Source organism: Fringilla coelebs (genome assembly GCF_963513975.1).
Source record: "Fringilla coelebs genome assembly, chromosome: 5".
Classification (NCBI taxonomy): Eukaryota; Metazoa; Chordata; class Aves; order Passeriformes; family Fringillidae; genus Fringilla; species Fringilla coelebs.
In genome coordinates this window covers 56849665-56862785 of record NC_140033.1, presented here as the reverse complement: position 1 = coordinate 56862785, position 13121 = coordinate 56849665, and the positions used below count along the sequence as shown (strand labels likewise).

Below are 13121 nucleotides of genomic sequence, written 5' to 3'. Positions count from 1 at the left end.
TTTGGAGTGTGTGCTAGCAGTTGAAAAAGCAGAAATTATTAGAAAATATAGCAAATAGGATAAAAATAATGAATCCACTGTATAATTCAGTAATTGTGTGTATCTTGAATACTGCATGTTTTGTTTATTTTGTGTTGAAAAGGCTGTAGCAGTCCAAAGGGAATAAATGTGGGAGGATAAAATGGATGATGTAAGACAGGAATAAGGTTCAGTCACAGCAGCAGCCAAACCAGATTTCTTCACTTTGGAAGGAGGATTCTTCACTTTGGACTGAAGGGAGTTGTGTTTAAATATCTGTAAAATTAAGGACGGGAAGCCGTGGAAAGGCCACTGAAGAAGGTAGCAGTGAACAAAATCAGATGCTTGAGCAATATAAATTTACCATGTTGTATTTGGTGGTGCTTTCCAGTTTTTCTGTGGCCTCAGCACATTTGCAGCTTGTGGATTTCCTAAGCTGGACATGGGTTACAGCATTTAATGAACCTCAGAATACTTAAAACAGACTTGGACCATGTGTTTCATGAATCTGGCACTCAATGCAGTTCTGGTTCTGAACCTTGGATTCTTCCTCCTATGTCTTGTGTAGGAAATACCCAACTGCATTGTATTTTTATTTCACAATGTATGTTAGTGGTTCATTCCATGTCAGTGGGTAGCTCTGACACAGTTGGCAGAAGGACATGGCATTACTATTATCAATAGGAATAATCAAATCTTTAAAAATGAAGGAAAATAGGGCAAAAGTACATTCAGAATTATGTAAGAGTACAGGTACCTTGGATTAATCAGTGGTCATTATTATCTGTAGTCAGAGATACAGTAAATTGCTGTGAAAGTTCTAGGCCAAAATGTACTCAGAGGTTTGGAGAACATTCTGGAAAACACCATATTTTCCCGGATTGTTCACGTGCTTTGCAGTCAAGTTTCTGGCCTAAATTGAAATATATCTGGACTAGTTACGGCTACTCTTGTATTAAAGATGGAAATAGTCTCTCCAGGGCTGTACCTTTTAACTGAAAGTATAGTTGCACACCTGTTTATGGCTAGTACAGTAGGTACAGTAGCCTGTTTGTGGCTAGTACAGTAGTAGTAATCCATGTAGGATTTTATTTTTACTGTCCCACCTTTTTATTTTTTCCTGGTTACACTTTGTCCACAGAAGTTTAGACTCAAGCTGGGAGGGGATCGGTCACCAGTCGCTGATCCTTGTGGGCAGTGAGGCCCAGTAGAAGTGTTTCTATTCATCGGGTAAAGCTTTGTCTAGAAAGCTTCAAATTGGGATGAAGTACCTCAGAATCACAGGATAAGGTGAGTTAGAAGGGACTCCTCAGGATCAGGAGTGCAGCTCCTGGCCCTGCACAGACACCCCAACAATCCCACCCTGTACATCCCTGAGAGCGCTGTCCAAACTCTCCTGGAGCTCTGGCAGCCTTGGGGCCGTGACCATCCCTGGGGAGCCTGGTCAGTTCCTGACACCCTCTGGGGCAAGAACCTTTCTCTGATGTCCACCCTGACCCTCCCTGCCCCAGCTCCAGCCGTGCCCCGTGTCCCGTCCCGGGTGTCAGAGCAGAGATCAGGGATCAGGCCCGCCCCTCCCCTGCCCTCAGGGGTGCCGTAGCTGCAGCGAGCTCTCCCCTCAGTCTCCTCCGGCCCAACGGACCCAAATGGCCTCAGCTTCTCCTCATTCCCCTCACGGCCCTTTACCCGATTTAGACAAATATAAAACACTCCCATTCATGTCACTTAGTGAACTTGAAGTTTTCCTGAATATATTTATAGTTATCTGCCTTTGGATCAATTCCATTCTCTGAATGCTGCCTCTTAAAAGACCTTAGGGAGCTACACTTCTCTCCGCCTGGAGTCTGAACAGATTTTACAGGCAGTAGTTCTGATAACTCACAAACAGGCCCTGGTCTTCGCTTGCCACATCAGTATATCAACACTTGGAGCACTTCATTCAAACAAAGCACACATTTGATTTATTATGGAAGTCATGAGGTGTTATGGGGATTTTGGGGTAAACTTGCAGGCAGTGCATGGCAATGTGGAGAGCTAAGTGGACCAGTGCTCTGCAGTGCCTCTGCACTGCTCGGCAAGGGAGCTCAGGCTACTCCAGTCAGGCTGCTGTCATTGGTGTCAGAGCTTGGAGAGCACAGAGACACATGGCCTGGCTCTGATTAAGCCCTGCTGAACCTTTTTTTTTTTCCCTTTTTTTTTTTTCCCTTTTTTTTTTTTTTTTGTCGTTGTTGTTGTTGATTTTAATTTAGGTAAATCCTTTATTTAGCCAGTAGGCTGTACTGAAAACTGATTCATTCCTCATCCCCCAGAAGCAGCTAGGGAGATAACTGCACTTTGAGCAGCACACTGTTACCTCCCTGGCTGATGGGTAGGTTTAAGTAGTTTACCAAGCTTACCTTGATCCACAAGGCAAGTCCTCATCCTGTCCCTTCACACAAAGTTCCACGTTGTATGATGTTGATATAAATAATCCTTTTTGTGTGTGCATACAATGTGTGGTGCAACCACTGCTTGCAGCAGTCTTAGTGCAGCTTAGCTCACTTGTAAATCTCATTTCCCCAAGGACCCTCTGGCTTTTCTCCCATACTCAAACGGCCAGAAAAAAATAAGTGTCTAAGTAAAATGTTCAATTATTTTCATTAGCTGATCTCTTGCCACTTATTAATAGTGGAAGAACAGCGCCTGAAAGGAGGGCAACAGTGGCATTTTGGGGGAAGAGTGAGTGATTTTAATGTCAGAAGAGCAAAGTAACATATCAAATGGTTATTTGTAGAGAGCAGGGCATCATCTCCTTCAGGTGGTGTTGAATTGGTAAATGGCACAAGATTGCACACAGGCTTTTCTCCTGCTCTCCTCAGCACCACAACCTCTGTGCCTTTGAGCAGGTACAAAATCAGTAGGTGTTGATGCCAGCTTGCACAAAGCAGGTATGAAATGAAATAATGAAATGAAATGAAATGAAATGAAATGAAATGAAATGAAATGAAATGAAATGGCTGCCTGGCAAGTGTGAAGTGTGTGGCTGGAGGAAGATAAGCATTGATGAAACAAGGTTGTTTCTGTACCTCAGAAACAACACACCCAGGAGAGAGGAGCTTCTCTCACACACAGGAACTGTGTTCTGCCTTGGAACTGTGTGGTTGGATAGATCCCTCCCTGGGATGTGGAGACAGACAGCTGATTCTTGGAAAATCTGTTTTATCAGGGCAGAGTAAATAAATAAGTGCTGTTTGGATTAAGCTGTCTCTGAGTTGTGGTTTGGTTTTGTTGCTCAAAAAGTGGGAAGTAAAATAGTTCTCATCAAAACACTGGAAACAGGAATTTTGCAGGAAGAAAATCAAATGGAAAATAAACACATTTACAGTTGCTCAACATGTGGTGCTGAAATTTATTTGGCTATGTATCAGTTGCATTTAAAACACAAAGACTCTCTGGTACCTAATCCAGAAATAAGTTACATCAAAGAACTATATAATGTTAGAAAAGAAAAGAAAAAAAAAGAAACACTTATGCAAACAGACTTCAGATCTTCAAATGCTGCAGTTTTCAACTTAATTATCAATAGCAATGTGCAATAAGATAGGCACTTCCAAATCATGGTGTATCACAGAAGGAACAAGTCTGGGGTCAAATTGTTGGTAATTTTCCTATGATGTGTTTTTAGATTTCTAATACATTCAGTTTCTTGAAAGTTTGTTTTTTGTTTTTCTCTTCATATTATCTTGGGTAAAATTCCTTATTCAGGTTTACGAAGTCTGTTCATATCCCCTTGGAGCAAAGAAAATAAATAAATGATGAAGTAGATTTGGTTGTCAAACCAAGGCCTGACACCTGACTCTCTGAAACCATGTACACCTGCCCTGTGAGAACTGAGTTCAGCTCTGGCACTGTGTCAGAACTTTCCTGTTCTCAAGAACCCATGTTTACAATCCTTCCTATTGGAAGCATTATAAACTGATGGGAACACCCATTCAGAACTTCCCACCAACTGGTCTGTGCATGTTTCTTGATAACTGGATATTATTCTTCACAGAGACTCAGCACTCATAGATGAAACTGTTTGCCATCTTGCTGAGTTTCATTTTCTCGTTAAATATCTCCTGAAACTTAATATTCTGCTTTGGAGTGAAGTAGTTCTTCCAATCACCAACAGCACCTAGGAAAGCGGGAACAGAAAGAACAGTGAAGTGAGCAATATGTGGAGCAGAAAATTATTTTAAAACAGCCTGGTTTTGTTAATGTTGCAGTTGGCACAGATATTAATATATTCTTAACCACAGTCACTGTGGTGGGTCAGAATCATAATTGTTCTGGTGACACTCAGGTGGAAAGATCTGGAGCATCATCCATGAAGGCTGAAGAACCCTTATCCTCAGAGCTGGTTAGTGCCAGCAACACAAGTGGTGGAGGAACAGCAGCTTTCCAAGGTGGAATTAGAGCCCCTGGTGATCTGGGCAGAGGGACATCTTGCCATGCCTTAGCTGAATGTAGTTAAAGATCTCTGCCTCTGGGTTTTTTCACAGTCAGTAGGAGAAATTGCAGAATCACAGAATGGTTTGGGTTGGAAAGGATCTTATAGATCATCTTGTTCCATCCCTCTGCCATGGGCAGGGACACCTTCCACTATCCCAGCTTGCTCAGAGCCCCATCCAGCCTGGCCTTGGAAACTAGCAGGGATCCAGAGGCACCCACAGCTTCTCTGGGCACCCTGTGCCAGGGCCTCCCCACCCTCACAGGGAAGAATTTCTCCCTTATATCCAATCTAAACCTCCTCTCTGTCAGTGTGAAGCCATTGCCCCTTGTCCTGTCACCCCAGGCCCTTGTAAAGAGTGTCTACTAGATGGTCTTGTAAATAGTCTAAAAATTAATAGATTAATAAAACAGTTTGGATGGGAAGGGACCTTTACAGGAAATTGTAGTCACCATCTAAACTTATTAAATGAATGGTAGCCCAAAAGCCACTGACAAAAAAAGATTCCTAGAAAAGGAGCCCAGAATGGCCTGACAAATTAATCCCTTACACCTGCTCCTAATCTCTAGGAATTTTTATGGATGAGATGTCCAGCTACTTAAGTGGGCAGTTGAATACTTCTGCATGGCCATGGACAGTGGTGATCAGAACAGTGTTTCAACTGTTACCCAGTTCAAGCAAAAAGGAAATTCTTCTGAAAACTGGTACATTTTTATGAGACAATGCTTACAGTTTCCCCCCATGTGCATGTTCTAAAGACTCTGCATCCCAAACCTGACTAAAATAATAATCTCATTTTCTGACTAAAATAGCATTCAGTCCTAAAGGACAGGAAAAGAGAGCCTGAAGCATAATATATACATATAACTCTTCTGTAAAGTGGCTGAAACTAGATAAACGTCTGGGATTGGCATAGGAACTACTTGGAAGGGAAAATGTTGGAATTTTTCAACATTTTCATCATATCTATCAAAGTTCATTGACTGAGAAAAATGCATCTCATTTTTTGTTTCTTTTTTATTGACAGATTGTATGTTGTCATTTGTTTTTGCTGACTGGTAAAACCATTGTGATTTAATGGAAGGTAACATTTCTCTGTTTATAAACTGAAACAACTCTTAATTTTAAACTGTCGATTGTTGTTCAAAAAATAACTAAATCAAAATAATAAAATAAACAGTGTGTTTGATTGACTTGTTGTCCAAACCTGTGGAAGCTTCTGAAATGCCAGGAGCAAGAAGACAGCTCCCGAGGGTATTTTAAAATCACATCTGAGCTAAGAATTGTGAAAAATTTTCCAAGGTCTGGAAGTTACCTATGACCATTCTATTTTTGTTGTTGTTGTTGTTGTCAGCATATTCCTTCTTCGGGAATATTTCAGTAAGATAAGGGGTGATAAGAGCAGTCTCATTCAGAAGGAATGTGTCTGGCTCTTTCTTATTCTGGTCAACTAAGTGACCTTGGCAGGTGATATCAGAGAGAGATGTTGTAAAACACCGAGGTGGTCAACTTTTAGATTAAAAAAAAGACAGATAAAGAGTATTGCTGGGTGAGGCTTTCCTTTTGGCTCAACAGCTCCCACAGAGCAATATTAGTCAGGCTATAGTTCAGTCTCCTCTGTGCTTCTCTAGTACAAGTGTGAATTTGCAGCCAGAGAAGTTAGGAAGTTATTTTTAAGAGGGCTTCAGATCAAAGAATCCTGTCATCACTTCCCAGGGCTGACCCAGACTCCAGGAAAGACCTGCACTGCAGTCTTTCTCTGGATTCCCACTGCTTCTCCCGCATTTGGCACAAAGGAATTCACCTTTCCGGAAAATCAGCTTCCTGTTGGATGTCAGAGCACACACGGTGTGACTGGGGTCACTGTTCTCCTTTTCTGTGTCGTTCTTCATCTCTGAGAACGAGGACTTCTTGCAGATGTCTTGGATATCGTCGTCACTGACGTTTAAACTCAGGAACAGAGTAATTTCCTTCACAACCTTAGGGAGATCCTGAGGTACAAGAAAAATACAGCTTTTATGTTTCTGGGCTGATTATCAGACTTTTAGCTGATTTGAAAATGATCCCTTTTATTACATAATGGGTTTGTCACACATTTATTTGCTTTCAAGCAAAGCTAAATATGTAATTGGATTGTGCAGATTATAGATATGATAAACCTGATTCCCCTCTTAGCCATACTCACAGAAATTAATAAATAAGTATGTCATATCACACACACAGTCACATTGCCTATTTTATCTCCCACTTCAGAGAAAGTGTTCTACTGTCTCTCAGAATTATTTCCCTGGAAATAGAAGAATACTCAAAGCCCAGCTCCAGGTAGTTTACTTTATTGGACATGCTGTATCTAGAGATCTAACAAGTGACTCAGCATCCAAAATGGTTTGTTTATATTCCTAGTAGTTGAAATTTTTTTCCCCAAAAAATGAACAAACCTATTTTCATGGAGACACTAGAAAATATTTTCTATTCACCTAAAAATTCATTCTCTGAAAGCTAAGGCATATTGATATTTTACTTTTTTAAGAGTTGTGAAGTTTTTTCCTGCCCCTCCAACCTCTAATTTTCTTTTTTATTGGGAACACAAGTCCCAAATGTGAGTAGTTCTGTTGTCTTACATCGCTTTTTGAAAATTTCACCTGAAATGTCAAACATAGCAAATTAATATGTGATCCTCAATAGATGTCCTTGGTTAGTCTTTCCATAGGACAAAAAAAGGGGAACTTAAGACTCTGCCTGAGCCTGAGGCAAATTGTCTAATATGAGTCCCATTCCTGCATCTAAAAAATGCAACTCTCACAAGATTTCATATTTAAATAACTTTTGTAGTCAGAATTATTTAGTTAATGCTAAATTCCATGCAAATAAAAAATATGCCCAAAGATACACAGTCACATTTTCCTTCTTTCTCCTTTTTCCTTATAACTTTCTCTTTGATGTTTTAATGATGCTAATTCACAAGTAATGCCTTTTGCACCAAGAGCAGAGAGCATATTTACCTTCTTCATGTCTTCATAGAACAAAAAGAGGATATTTTTCTCATCTTCATGTTCTTCCCAGCTTAGGAAATGATCAAACCAGGATCCACAGACAACTGAAAGGAAAACCCATGTAAAGAGATACAGAAAACCTTTATTAATAAATAGCTGTGATGCCACCTCACACATTTAGGGGAATAATTTGTATCCATAATCGTCTAAAACACAGGCAATTCTTTGTGTCAAGAGATGCAAATTTACTAAAGTAACTTCCAAAGAGGTTACAGGGTCTCTAGCTTGTCAGAGTGACCCCGAGAAAAGTTGGAAAGTCTCTTTTCCCAGCCCAGCGCTCGAAGAAGGAGTCAGAGATCTTCAGTCCTTGGTCTCAAGGTTGTTTATTGTTTCTTATCTATAAAATTCTTTCTCCTGTCCTGCCAAGGTCCGCTCAGCAGGACCGTCAGAGGCACTCTCTGCCTGCCCCTGGGGCGGTGCTATGTCTTTATACTAAAAACTACATGTATACAATGTTTACCATTACTTTCCAATACCTATCACCTGTGTTAGACAGCGAGCTTCTACTCTAAACCAATCTAAAAGTGCCAACATCACAGCAGAAGATGGAGGCCAAGAAGAAGAAGGAGAAAGGCTGGACACGCCCAGGCTCCTCCATCTTGCTCCCTGAACCCCCAAAATCTACTTTTTCACTCCATGATAAATTCACTATCATTCTACCTAATTTGTTGTGGCTTGAAGATCTTCATCTAAGGTTGATAACTTGCTCCACGGGTCATAATCAAAACCACAGGCATTTTGGGCTCTGTGCCGGGGTCTCTGAGACCCCTGGCAGGGGTCTTGGCTGATCAGAACAGCCAGAGGGATGTCCTGGGTCCTGACAATTTCCATTCTTGTTGGAATTTGTTTTCATACCATATACTATTCTGAGATATGGTTCTGTAGTGGAAGCAGGCTCCAGATCTAAGGAAATGCCAATAATGAAGTAAAATGTACCGGCCTAACAAGATGTGAACATCTCACAGATGACTGACTGCATGTCTGTGGTCACAGAGATTGGATCATCTCAGCAGGAGACGAAATGAGCAGGCTGGCAAATGGAGCACACAGTTGTTACCTCTCTTTCATCCCAGCAGAAGGGAATCTGTATAATTTTTAAATGCTGAAGAAGAATTATCTTAAGAACTCATGCAAATGCCTCATTCAGTCAGTGACACAGATAGAAGGGTTTGTAGCTGATTTGTTTTGTCTGAATGCTCCATTTGCTGAACCATGGGAGCACAGCTAAATTTCAGCTTTCTTTTAAAAACTTAAATTCTGACCTCTCCATTTCAAAGGCAAGATGAAACCTCTTGCAGGGCAATGAGAAGAGGCCTGAACAGAGGAAGCTCAGCAAGCATTCTCCAGAACTGTGACTTTGCTTTATAACCACCACCACCAGAAAATTCTCATCTTGTAATGGGCATCATTTCAGTCACAAACTGTGAGTTGTAATTAAGTATAAATTATAATTAATAACTATAATTAAGCTGAATGCTGCAGTCAGGAGCCGTTTCCAGGACATAAAGCAGTTTCTAAGTGCAAGGCATGTGTGCTCCACAGGGTGCAATTAAACCCTGCTCCCCTGGCCAGCTACTCTGGGAATGTGGCCAGTGATAGCACACTCTCTCCTCAGGAGAGACTTGAAGACTCCAGGGAATTCATTACAGTTGTCCCTGTGTGTCCTAACCCTTGTTTTGAACTGATATTAACTCTGCAAGAGTACTGAAGGATTTGAATCAAGCAGCACAACCTTGAAAGGTTTCTACTAGGAGCAAAAATTACCACCTTTCCCTCCACATCGCCTCTAACCTAAATTTCTCTTTAACCAACATAGTTATCTATTTATGCCACACATAAGCACTCAGAAAATAGAAGGTGGCTAATAATTTATGGGAAAATAGGAGATGCTTTTAAAAGCATGGAAGCACAGAATGCTTCAGATTGGAAGAGACCTTAAAGATCATTTAGTTCCAACTCCACTGCCATGGGCAGAGACACCTTCCACCACAGCAGGTTGATCTGAGCCTCATCCAGCCTGGCCTTGAAGAGAATCCTCTTTCGTTTTTTTCACTATTGTACGTTCAGAGTTGATACCAAACAAGCCAAGATCCTGCAAATCAGTGAAGCATGTGCCTTAGGGCTGCTCTGGATTCAGAACACCAGATCTGAGCCACAGCCTGGAGGAGGCAGTAAACAAATTGACTCCTGGAGCTCTGATGTCAGTCCGTGACGACTGCAGCAGCAGTTTTCTGTTGGGGTTTTCAAGATGATCAATCATTATTGCTGTTATCATCACTGTGGCGACACATGGCCTCAAAGGAGTAATAAAACACTAAATATGGGAGTGGACAACGTGAACAAGGTCCTGTTGCCAGCTGCCATCCCTCCACTCCTAAAAAATCTCCCTCTTGTCCTTGGTCTTTGGACCCCATTTCTGAGACAGCACATCAGGGAGACTGTGTGCCGAAGGGCTCCTTTGCTGGGCTGCCCAGGGCTGTCTCCCAGCCTGGAGAAGACACCAGACCTACAGTCACAGCTGTCCCTGCAGCCTGGTGACAGTCCTCTCACATGCTCTGTCACCAGCCACGGCGCTGCTCGCCCGGGGTAGCAAAGAGCAGCAAAAACCTGCAAAGAGCTGTGCTGGAATGATGCAGTTGCAGGGCTGATGACTCCTTGCAGGGCTGAAGAAAGCATCCTATTATTTGCTCTTGTTTAGCTTGGCATTAGGATTTATCCCCACCGACCCCATATGAATAAAGAGTTCAGTGAGTTTTCACACAGTTCAAATTTCTTAAGTCTTTCTGTGCATAACAAACTGATGTGAACTGGAAAGAGAAAACATTTAACCTTACCATTGCCTTTTAAGAACAGGTCAAAGAAAGCAGTCCAGCTGTCTACAGTGGGAAGGTTTGGGTTATCTCTGTAGTAATGAAACATGGAAACTGCAGTGTCTTTTGGATTTCTGCTGATGTAGATCATCTGTAAATGAAGAAAATGTAGTTATTAAGGTAATATTCTCCCTTTATTTTAGAGGAGCTCTGTGTGTAAATAGATCATTGTCATAGGCAGTTTGCAGTGTCAAAACCCTTTCCTTTAGGATTCATCCTTCGGTGACCATGCCATTAAATTGGAAATCACTTCTTAGTAAGGAGTCCATAGTGATTAGTAAACAATTCCATGTGGACAGAGGTGTGTTTGCCCTGGCTGGGTAACGTTTATGTTTTATGAAAGAGCCTTTCATAAAGGCTGTTAACTTTAACCTTGAGTCAGTATATTATCTCATATATCTCACATATGAAAGCATTTACTAACTACCATTCAAAGGACAGTTGCAAAACGTAAATTTTGGCCTTTTATTCAAATCAGCTTTGTCCCAAAAGTCTGGATCTGAGTGATCCTGAAATTTTTTTCTTTAAATATAAAATCTAAGACCCAGAGTTTATTTTTTCAAATCTCCCACATTAGCATGGGAGGAACTGGTTTAGTAGGTGTCCCTGCCCATTGCATGGGGGTTGGAACAAGATGATATTTAAGGTCTCTTCCAATCCAGGTGATTCTGTGATTCTATGAACTCAAAACTGTGCTCTGAATCTGTCTCCCTCATCTCATTTCTCCTCTGTTTGCCCAATACCTTTGTGGGCTCTTCAGAAAGCTCCAGCAGGAGGGTCAGAGTGCCTTTAATCCCAGAGAAGCCTGTAAGTAGCCAAGGTTTTCTAAGGGAGTAGGAAATGAGGTCATGAGAACACCCCAATTACTAATGAGAGACTTCTGATCGAAAGATGTTGATTTCCTATTTTGTGTGGTGCCTGGTGTAAAAATCACCCCATGGGAGCAGGGGGGCAGGAGCAGAACCCAGTCCCCTGTCCAAGTCTCTGCTCCTGCTGCCTTCAACTGGTGGTCAGCTGTGTCTCCAAAATTCACAGCAAAACACTTCTAAAAACTGTGAATCATTCAAAAATTACTAAGGATCAACAGGACAAAATAGATTCCTAGTAGACTTCCTGCTTTAATATAATTCCTGCTTTAATAATTTTTCTGCTTTAATATAATTTTTGCCTTACCTTGCATTTCTTCTTCTTAAAATTTGGAGGCAACATGTTGTAGTCTAAGTGTGTTGGGATGATTCTCTTTGATGAGAGATTATTCAGCTCCTCCAGTCGGGAAATGTCTCCAAATTCAATGGGAGATGTTATTGTGACTTGAGTATTGTAAAGCTTTGTTATAACTCCAGCAAGCCAGTGAGTGCCTACAGAAGAGCAATTTTAAATGAACAAAACAAACAATTAAAAAAGATCAATATTTATTACTGTGAAACATGCATTTTTCATATGGAAACACTTTGCTAGTGAACAAGTTGTATTTCTAATCCTACAGATTCAAGAAACTTTACATGACTAAAAAATCCCATTGGCTCCAAATATATAAACACTGAAAAAAGTCAGGGCTATGTCTGAATTACAGTGTAACTCTGAGAGGTGTTAATATTGTTACCAAAACCATTCCATTAGACAAACTGCTGTCAGCTGAGAGGTGGCTATATTGTTTTTATAATTTATTTTAGAATAACCTGTTTGTTTGGGGTTTTTTTTCCTTACAATAACTTGAGTCTGGATATTTCTGAAAGTATTGATTGAGCTCCCCCTGGGTGTGTGCTTCTCTGTCCAAGAGAGATGGGTGGAGAGAGGATAAGAAATTTATCTACAGCCAAGAGGCACACAAGTAACTTCATACAGTTCTTGACTTGCTCATAATTGAATGTTGAAAGTCCTCAAGAAAATCTTTCAAGTACAGATTTTGCTTACTGGTAAGGACTATGTATTTGTTTTCCAACATGAAAACACCTGAGATTGTTTTCAATTACAGAATCAAAATGTTGGGAAATTACCCATATTTCTTGTAATATGAACATTTACTGACAGCATAATACATTCACATACTTAAACATCCTTTCCTGTTTCTTTCACACAGACATTCCCCAAGTAGTTTAAGCAGAGAACATGAAACACAAAATCAAGACTTCTTGCAATTAACATTCAAAATGAGAACTTACCAGATTTGGGATAGGAAACCAAAACGACATCATCCTCTCTAGCATCAAAAGTATCCAAGGATTTTAAAAGCTCTGGAGAAGACCTGGTGGTGAAGGGAATCCCCTTAAAAGTGTGTAGGAGCTCTGCCTCGCCGGAGCTGGACATGATTGCTTAAGTCTTGGGTTCCTGCAAATCAGATAACAGGGACAGGAGGAAGACTTAAATGTCACTTCTTAGTCAGGTGGCTGGAAGTGACAAACTGAGACTGAGCAGCACAAACCTCATGTTTATATACTTTGCTGCAATGCCCTATCAGATATTGAGGGTTTTTTTCAGGTAGTTGATAAAGGCAACAGAAATATTAGAGCTAACATAATAAATAACTAAAATGCTGAGTCATGAAAAATGCATCCCATTTGTCATTTATTGGCTCTCCAGATAAAGAAATGAGGTAATGGTCAAAATGTAATTGTGAAAAATAATGACAATTAATGTTACATTAAAATATGCTTAATATGATTATTCTGTAAGTTATATTTTGTTGGAAAGTATTCTTACCTTCCAAGG

The 13121-nt window shown here is 40.7% G+C and overlaps 1 protein-coding gene across 1 annotated transcript; it reads right to left on the bottom strand.

Annotated features, from left to right (window-relative positions):
• Nucleotides 1–4055: 4055 nt before the first annotated feature.
• On the bottom strand, nt 4056–12719 carry LOC311153523 (sulfotransferase 6B1-like; the record flags this gene model as incomplete). Its single annotated transcript, XM_084205454.1, has 6 exons — nt 4056–4174; nt 6294–6480; nt 7492–7586; nt 10377–10503; nt 11586–11770; nt 12575–12719. The coding sequence occupies 6 exons, from the start codon at nt 12717–12719 to the stop codon at nt 4056–4058; spliced, it is 858 nt and encodes a 285-aa protein (XP_084061580.1).
• Nucleotides 12720–13121: the final 402 nt, after the last annotated feature.